The sequence below is a fragment of the Cebidichthys violaceus genome, unplaced genomic scaffold (assembly GCF_023349555.1).
Source record: "Cebidichthys violaceus isolate CVI_PGR_0920_01 unplaced genomic scaffold, fCebVio1.0.p SCAF_5, whole genome shotgun sequence".
Lineage (NCBI taxonomy): Eukaryota > Metazoa > Chordata > Actinopteri > Perciformes > Stichaeidae > Cebidichthys > Cebidichthys violaceus.
In genome coordinates, this window is record NW_027176705.1 from 10,962,525 (window position 1) to 10,972,331 (window position 9,807).

At 39.8% G+C, this 9,807-nt stretch overlaps 1 protein-coding gene across 3 annotated transcripts in view; it reads left to right on the forward strand.

The window, feature by feature from the left end:
• dennd2b (DENN domain containing 2B) overlaps nt 1-8,517 on the forward strand; it is a 43,987-nt gene extending 35,470 nt beyond the window's left edge. For all 3 annotated transcript variants that reach the window (XM_068730258.1, XM_068730257.1, XM_068730259.1), the window contains 6 exons: nt 3,987-4,164; nt 5,543-5,584; nt 6,259-6,370; nt 6,733-6,972; nt 7,234-7,320; nt 8,016-8,517. In XM_068730258.1, coding sequence (XP_068586359.1) covers nt 3,987-4,164; nt 5,543-5,584; nt 6,259-6,370; nt 6,733-6,972; nt 7,234-7,320; nt 8,016-8,050 — 694 coding nt within the window. In that variant the 3' untranslated portion in view covers nt 8,051-8,517. The remainder of the gene's footprint in view (nt 1-3,986; nt 4,165-5,542; nt 5,585-6,258; nt 6,371-6,732; nt 6,973-7,233; nt 7,321-8,015) is intronic.
• Nucleotides 8,518-9,807: the final 1,290 nt, after the last annotated feature.

Sequence of the window (9,807 nt, forward strand, 5' to 3'; positions counted from 1 at the left end):
GTAGCATAGAAGAAGAGAAATACATATAATGAAAGATGAGAAGTCTATGTTTGAGATGAGTGAGGGGAAGAGTAAGTATGGCTTTATGCATAGACACTCTCTGTCTCTCTCTCTTTTTTTAATTTTTGGAATAGAAACAGCAGTCTGAAAGTGAGTTGGAGGTCTGGAGAACACCAACATGTTTTGCAGCTGCGGTATTATGATCAACGGTGTCTGCAATTCTCAGACAAGTAGAATTATTGCCATTGCTGCTGGCATTTTTCTAATCAACAAGTAGGCAACATACTTAAGTTAGTCCTTAGTTATTCTCACACTTTCTGTAACACGCTCTGCAGAACTGGCACGAATCCAAAACCGCTTTTAACAACATAACCAGTTTCCCATGTGGTATTTAACTCCAAGGTAGAGTGAAATCCACACACTGTAAACATGTGAAATGTTTCTGTTTTTCAAAGAGTCCAGAAACACTTGGACAGTGCCTGCGCCTGACCAGCTGATTTTTACATCAGTGTCCTTCTTGTGAATGTTTACACCCACACGTAGACGCTTACATACACATGTAGACACTCATATACACAAACACCTGCACACATTCATCTGCACTCTAGACAGAGCCGATCAAACTCAGACGTTACTGTGGTTTAAATACGTACATGTATAGAGTTTCCCACCGGGAGGCCATTTCTCATTGTTAAATGACTTCTGCTGTTGCCTTCTGTGGAGCTGGAGAGCCGAGACCGAGAGCCGGTGGCTGGAGATCCTTAAAGACAGGAAGTGAGGGAAAACCATTTGGGGACTAAGGGAGCAGAGAACATTCTGCTGGCGGATAAAAATACACCCTGTGCAGCTTGTCATAGGAATCCTTTAGGTCCATATACCCCTGCTGCTTTTTTTATATGATTTCTAGGTGTTACTTTGAGCTTGGGAAGAGTTTTAACATTGAAGAATGGTTTTGCGGAGCTTTGCCGAACAGCTGGTGTCTGACAGCTGTGGTTCAGTCTAGTTCTCTTTGTCAGTCTTAGCCATGCCAGGACTGGTAGACACAGTGTAGTGCTTTAGTAGGGCCGTGAAGCACGTGGTGATACAGGCTTTTGACTTCCTCCCTCTCTCGTTCTGTCTCGGACACTGAAATTTTCCCTTCTCCTCTGGGCTTCACAGACTAAGCCTCTGGATCCCTTGTTTCCTGGAGTATCTGCCAGTTCAGCCTCACACGCACTAAACCAGGCCTGGCAGACCTATGAGAGCTAATATGTCAGGATTAGCTCCCAAACCTCAACACACAACAGCTCTGCACAGACTTCACCTCTTAGGAACTGGTTCTTCTCTCTTTTCCTGAGAGTGGAATCATGATTGCAGTATGTAAAGCCCTCTGAGGCAAATTTTTAATTTGTGATTTTGGACTATACAAAAATAAATTGAATTGAATTGAATTTATATGAATTTTAAGTGTGTAATCAAATCAAAATTAATCAAATTAATCTTTAATTTTTTTCTTTATGTTATGTATGCTTGGTCTTATTTTCCAAACAATCCACATATGCCGATGCTTAAGAATACGTCAAACTCAGCTATGCTCTTTCAGGAGTTTTTGCACTCTGCAAAGTGAATACAAATGCCGTACAAGGCAGACAGGGAATTACTTTTTCCTTCCTATTGTTTGTATATGAGGGCATGAAAATTACAAGAGTGTCTAACTCCATGCAGCTCTGTGTGGCTGTACTTAGGCATAGAGGTGCTTTGAGCTAAATGCTAACATCAGCATGCTAACATGCACACAATGACAATGCCATCTTAGTTTAACATTAAAGCATGCTTACATTAGCTACACAGAGTACAATTGAGGCTGATGGGAATGTCATTAGTGCAGGTATTTGGTCAAAAACCAAAGTATTGGACAATGTTTGATGGCCATCTATCCAATAGTTGCCAAAATGTTTCAGTCTGGACCAAAGTAGTGACCAGGCTGGCCAACTGACAGCAACATTTCCATCCCTTTCCACCCCTAGAGTCACTCCTCCTACATGGCTAAAAGCCACCATACATCATAGTCCAATCTAATACAACCACATTGCAAACACTGCACTTACTACCAAAATAATAAAGCATCATCAAAATCAGAAGTTTGCCTAAAATGTTCCTCTGCTGACGCTGTCTAATTAAAATCTTTCATTCAGGATGTTTAACTTGTTACTTATTTATTATCCTCACCTGTTAGTGGACAAGGAGACTATAGAACATTTTCTCCTTTTGTTACGACCCATGTGTGGTCTCTGAGGGTCTGAAGTCTTGGTCTGAATGTGAATGTCCCTCTCTCTTTCCAGAGTTGAGTGGCAACCTCTGGTGTGGTGCAGAGTGTTTTCATTGAAAGTTCATCTTCTCCCTAGGGTGTGTGGTTGGGGAATGAGTGTAATTGATCCTTTTTGGTATCAGTGGTGTGTATGGTCGCGTGTAGCCTGTGGCGGAGGTTTTCAGAGATCTGTACCCCATCACTCCCTGTTGGAACTCGTCAAAGCCAGGAGACGAGATCTGTTAGGAATTATCAAGCCCTCCTCAGGCAAATGGAAATCAGACGGCCAAAGTAAAGCTGCAAGTGCTTTAATGGTATGAGTGATCTGGAAAAGGCCTAAAAAGACTGAATGCTGTGGTTACTGTAGCCTTTGGGTTTTTGTTGGTGTAATTCTATTTAACCTTGTCAAGAAACACATTTTAACCTTGGCGATTTGACTCATGGGAAGTTAAGATGAAAAGGCCTTTTGCAAACATGTAGCCTGAATGATTGGAGTGGAAAAGTTTGTGGGAGTTTTGTCATTTATCTCAGCCCATTGATTAGGGTACTGATCTCTGTTCTCTGTATGTTCTCTGTACGCTGAAACTCAGTGTGAATGAGGTCACATAAAAGGGAGTCATTTCTGTTTACTTGGATGTTCTGTTGGCTGTTGATGACAGCAACCACGGAAAACAGTCCTCATTAAAAGTGTATATATCTCAAGTGGGGTGTGTGTGTGCATACCGCGCTTGATCCCTGGTCTTGTTCTTGATCCATACTGATTTAGTGCTCCACTATATGTGTGTGTGTGTGTGTGTGTGTGTGTGTGTGTGTGTGTGTGTGTGTCTGTGTGTGTTTGTGTGTATGATTGGACCCACAGTTTATTTTCACTCCCTTTGTGTACATGGACTGGACAGTATGTAGAGGACAGAGGGGAGGAGGGTCAGCCACTGTCAACAAGCGACGGATCGTGAGAAACACGGGCTGCTATTTGTGATCTCCATTTTATACCACAGCTGTCGTAGTTAAACCGAAGTGGCGCTTTTTGGTATTGCGTCAACAAGCCTCCAGCTTAACTATAGCAACATGTCAGAGTCACGCCAGCCCTGCAGAAAGTATAGTAATGTCACAGTTATGCGTTTTATTGGGCTCACCATTCTTCATTGTGGTTTGTAGTAGATGGTGTTAAACTCTGAGAGGGAGGAGTACAATAGATAAATGCAGTAATTTGTCCAGAAATCTTTGTCAAAGTGTAAGAACTTTGGCAATGATGGATTCTTCTGTCCTTCAGATGAGCTGCAGAAAGAACAAAGTGTCAAAGTCAGAGTACATAAACTGCTGTTTCGCCTCATATAAAAGTAACTCTTTCAAGGAAAAGAGGCTCAAGTCATGTAACCAGAGAGATTAGTGATGGAAATACATTATTTGTGCTCTTATAGTTCAGTGGTTTGAACATTTTGAGTGACAGTATTTTTTTTTTTAACAACTACAGAAGTTCATGACCTCAGTAGGCAGTATTTTTAGGAAAATGTTGTTACCATATAAACCACCACTCCCCTTTCAGTCTGGAAAAAAAGTTTTTCATTATCTAGTGAAACATCTGCTCCATTTTGACCGTGTTCAGTTTAAACTGGTGTGGTCTCTCTCTGCAGGGCGTTGTTATTGTGTGCGTGTGAAGGTGATTGATGGTGTGCACCTTTTTTTTGTCTCCCATCATCAGTACTCTGTCCAGCTGCATGCATGCAGTGGTGGCGCTGCTCTACCCCTTCTCCTGGCAACACACCTTCATCCCTGTGCTGCCGGGCTCCATGTTGGATATTGTTTGCTGTCCCACTCCCTTCCTGGTGGGGCTGCTGTCCAGCTCTATGCCCAAGCTTAAGGAGTTGCCTGTGGAAGAGGTGAGTACACCTCATCTGCACTTTCTCTGCCTATCTACCTCTGTGCAGTTTCTTTCCCAGACTTGTACATTTCAGGTCAATGTCTCCAAAATTCTTCAGATGTCCCTGATTGATGTTCTGTCTCTATCGCTCTGTTCTCTGATTGAAGCCTGTTCCTTGGAATAGTGGATATTATTGTCTGGGCTGATAAATTACAACAATACAGATTCCGAGCAACTTCATTATAAATTGGCTGACTGTTGCTGCGTCTGTTTGACCTCCTCTGCCTCTAGTCTTATTATATCAGGGAACCAGCCAGGTAACTTTCAACCAGAAGAAAGGATTCAAAACTGTGGTCACATTTTAGACTGCACCATTCGGACCAGAGAAACTGAAAGGTGTATTTTTGCCACTTGAGGGCAGTGGAACAAGCTGTAAATACAGCATTGACCTGTTATCACCTTATATAGTTGACTTGAAAATGCTCTGTGGAGCTGAGGAGATCTGCAGAGTGGGTGATCATTTTCTGTTCATTTATCCATTTCAGTCAATACATAGTAATTTGATCAGTTAGTCACATAAAAATATTGATTTGTGCCGCATTAATAAAATAAATATATAGTTTAGCCTAAATTCTTAGATGTGATTCTGTTTTTTAATCTCTATTGGGACCATAAACTGAATATATTTGGGTTTTTGACTGTTGGATCAGACAATACGAGTCAACAATGGTTATGGGAGTCAACATTTTACAGAACAAATGAGAGTAATTGATGAATGAAAGTATTGGTTAGTTGCAGCCCTACTGACACAAATTATCTGTGAAAGAATCTGCTGTATTTATGTTCATCAATCTACTTGTTTACCTGAACAGATCTATATTGAAAGTCAAGCCATGACTCATGACGCATGAAATGTTGCTGACCATAGCAAGTGACCTCAAGTAGTTGTGGTATAGGCAGCCGGTACAGAGCCAGTGTGCCAGTGCAGCACCAGTCAAAGATCTCTGGCCTCCTTCTCTTTCTAGTTTTGGCTCACAATAAATATTTTGGTGGAAGAAGCCCACTTAAGTATTGTCCTTAATAATTATACAGGTATTAGGTATGCATCTGATTTGCTGCTGAAATTGTTGAAGTTTAGTTTGGTTTCTCTCATTATTAGCTACACTTCTACATATACCTCTTAGAGAGGTGATTTGTGTGAAAAGACCTGTTAACAACATCTGCTGTCTGTTGACGTCACTTTTCCAGTGGCTGATTGACATAAAAAACCTCTTTTAAGATATGTGTTTATATCAGATCTTTTTTTACTGTTTCTTTTTAAAGGTGATGGTTAGGTAGGAGATACAACTTTTAGATTAGTTCTGAAGAATGATATGCTCTTCTTTTCCTTTTCTCAGGCTTTAATGGTCGACCTGGGAACTGACCGATTCATTCGACAGGTTAGTCCATGAAAATAAAAAACTGTACTTAAAGTGAGACTATACATTTTGCTAAACAGTGGCCACTGTGGCAACATAATGCCGATTTCCCTTCATTTCTTGAGTCATTTTGGCAATACCCTCAGTTTGAGGCCTGGGGACCTTTCATGCATTTCATGTAATAAGGGCAAAATGCAGGAGAACAAATAAGACAGCATCCCCTTAAGTACAATTGTAATGTGCCCACAAGCTTAAAAAAAACATCTCCTGGTGAAATTAAGTGTTTAATTCTCAATTTATTTTTGTGATTAAACCACTTAAATGTTAATCTGTACGTGCTAAAATGTTGTGTAACAGTAGCAAACAGTCAGCAACTGTCTGTCTCAGTAAAGTATGTTACACAGCATCTATATGCATCTCACGTCTTTAACTAAAGCCAGCAGACATTAACCATTGTAAGTTACTGGTCATATAAGACCATGTAAGGCTGATGCCGCAAAATCCCTGAATGTGAGTGTGATTTATGTTTCTCATGGAATCAACTTTTGTGTTTTTTCTTCTTTCAAACGTAACATGGTCTCGCTTTAAACAGGGTTGTAAAACATGCGGTTCTCTGTTGTAAGTCTGAGCCTTTGAAACGTATTCTCCAAACATTGTTGTTTATCACTGACTGCAGTGTTTTCGGTTGTTTATAGATGGACGACGAGGCCTCGCTGTTGCCACGGAAACTTCAGGCGGCTCTTGAGCAAGCGCTAGAGCAGAGGAATGACATCATCAGCCAGGACTCTGACAGCGAGTCAGATGAAGGTGAAAGAGTGACAAACCATCATTTCCTACTAAGACAGGTTCCTTGTTAATTAGAGCAACAGTTTCTGTGGCTGAACACGTTCAGTCCAAGTCTCTATAAAACTCTGACGTCTTCTGTACCGACTCGTCATCACAGTGAGTCACTAAGGCTTACCGTAGAGATGGTGATGAGAGAGTGTCAAGCTGATTGGTGACGCTTACATTTGAATGTGTCATTCAGAGGGTTCATTGTTCTATAAGTAATATGGTGGCAAAACAACATTAAAACATCCATGAGTTTGTACAATAGTAAGAAGAAAAAAAAATCTGTAACTTTTCAGTTTCAGATTTGTGGATTAATCCTGTTTCCTTTGTGTCTACAGAGTATAACTCCTTGAACTGCCTGGTGTCGGAGGCCTTCATCCGCTTCTTCCTGGAGACCATCGGCCATTACTCCCTGTTTATCACTCAGAATGAGCGTGGAGAGCGCATTTTCCAAAGAGAGGCCTTCCGCAAGTCCGTGGCATCTAAAAGCATCCGGCGTTTCCTGGGAGTCTTCATGGAGTCTCAGATGTTTGCTGGGTTCATTCAGGATCGAGAGCTGAGGAAGACCCGGGCTAAAGGTAGACTGTCTGTTCCCTGAGTGTCAGTTGTTTCCAGGTCTGTACACATTTGTCTAAGGATTTCCAACCTTGTACTAAAATACTAACCGTGCAGGAGAGGGCACTGCAGTAACACTGATCTCTAGTGGCTGAAAGTTATCATCAGCATGCTTTCTCACCACACCACTCTGCTCCTTGGCAGACAAAATAATTGTAACTTCCTGCAATGTGAGATGTTTCATTCTTTTTCTTTTTTTATCTCTTGTTTTGTCCCATTGGCAGGTTTGTTTGAGCAAAGGGTGGATCAGTATCTGGAGGAGCTGCCAGACACAGAGCAAAGTGGAGTCAACAAGTTTCTGAAAGGCCTTGGTGAGTCCTGCAGCAGACACTCGAGACTAGACTTGTTTTTTTCTCAAACTGTTTTAAATCAGGCTGGTCTTGTATTTTGTCTTTAGCTTTGTTGAAAACCCTGAAAAAACACTGCAATATTAGATCACACTTTACCAACTTTCAATTGCTGCTACTCATTTGCTCTGTCCAGATTTTAACTCATCAGTGTTTAACATTATGTAATAATCAAGGAAAGTCTGTCAAAGGTTCATAATAAGGTTGCAAATGTGTTTTTCTTAGTTTCACTTCACCTGGATGTTTGAGCTTTGCTGTGCAGAATGATGCATGTGCAGAGTTTGACACCAGAAGGCTGTTTTAAAATTCATCTGCTGAAGGGAGAAAGTTTACCTTTGCCAACCTGAAATTTCCGTTTCAGGCCTGTAATACTTCATATAAGCAGGATATTGTGTGTTTATCCAGAGTATTTTTTATGTCTTTAAACATGTCTGGAGGTGACATTTACATATTTTTATCTGGAATCCACACACTTGAGCAGATATTCAGATTTCTACTTATATTGTAGACGGATGCCTCGTGGTTAAATCAGACCAAACTTCATGTAATCCCAGCCTGGTATAATCCCAATATACAGTTTAATAATCCGAATGAAATTGAACCTCTCAGATGTTGATGTATTTTACATATTTTAATAGATTTGTTTTAACTGTTTTCAGGAAGTAAAATGAAGTTTCTCCACAAAAAGAACTGAGGGGAAGTCATCCTCCTGTTTTCAGTCGTACAACAAACTGAAGACCTGATGTCTCAAGTCTCTGCATTATGATGATTCTCACCTTTTTATAAAGTTTTTTTAAAAATAAACATGTACATATTATTTCACTGTAAGCTGGCTGTGATACTCTTCAGTGTATGTTTATAGTACCTTATGAGATAGTGCTAGTAGGACAGTACTCAGCGAGTGAGCCGTAGAGTAACCACTGATGTCCATGTGTGCTTGTGAAGAGTGTTATCAGGATGTGTGAGTGTATGGGACCTGACATGGGCATAGATGTACAGTTCATATGTTTTCATTTTGCATTATTTCACCACAGTGTTGTCCTCTGTTTAAGGAGTGTAGAACCTATTCAAAAACTGTACATGCATCAAGACAATGAAGAAAATGATTGTAACTCTTCATAGAGTCTTTTGCAATCTTTTATTAAAAACATGTTAAAATGCTTCAAAGTGCACAGTATTGAGTTTACTAAAAATATTCATGTTAAATATTTGTGTTGTTAACTATTGCTTAAAGATCAAACTAGGATTTTGACTCATCATACATTTGTTCGTATTTTTCTTACACACACTTGTCAGCCAAGTCATATCAGCCAAAAAACCCACTTATCCACAACAACATTACAGATGCACTCAACAGCCTTAATTACTTACAAAACAAGACCCAAAGCATAAAGACATCCCTTTTATAAACAGAAATATGTAATTCACAGTTTGTCAGATGATATAAAAAGTGTCTCATTTTACATCCGACATCTCAATGACAGCTTCCCCCAAAGCTATGCATTAGGAGAAGCTGGTAAGATCCCAAAAGGCACAGTTAGTCTAGCACCAGCTACCACATGCTGCCGGTAACCTTATTACGTCTCTGCACATCACTCTGGTGGCTGTCACTGACGTGCTGTTATTAGCTCTCCTAACTGAGAGGCTTGCTGTTGATTCTAGCCGCCATATTACTTTTCTCTGCTTGTGTCCTTTATAGCAATTAAGGGTGACATTTGATGAGAAATAACTATGTTCTCTGTTTAGTATTAAACTAAACACCTACTCTATATCCCTTTCTTAGCTTACATTATTTATGTCACCTTTCAAGGTAGTAGTACTTTTTATTTTGTAAAACCTTAATTAATTTCACCTCCCCTGCATTTCAAAAGGAGGTTTTGTACTTTTAATCTGATGGCTGTTGCTTTACATATCAAGAATTTACATACAAGACCTAGAAGTGTTGCGACAGCAGTACAGTGTATTAACTGGTGAGGCTGGACCACAAACTACATCAAAAGACTTTTTCCGGTTAATGCATCAATGGTGTAACACCTTTAAAAAGACTTGTACTCAGAGTGATACTGTTACTTGAGTATATTTTGCTTCTGATGCTTTGATAAACCTAAAGAAATGTTTGAATGCTGTAGTTTATGAGAATAATGTTACATGGTGATATTTGGTTCTTTAACTAAGGACAATTGTTAACTTTTTTCACCAAACTAACTGATTTGATGATCCTGTGATTTGATATTGCTATAAAATTCAGACTTTTTGTTTTTCATAATTTTTGTTTTAAGGCAATATTGTAATATGACAGATATTATAAATTATGTCGTTCATATATGAAGACTTTGTTAAGCGTCAGCTGTCGTTTACGTATGTTTCTAATTTGAGCCGCAGTAATGGAAGGTAACTAAGTACATTTACTCAGATATTGCACCCAAGAACAATGTTTCAGTACTGAATTTG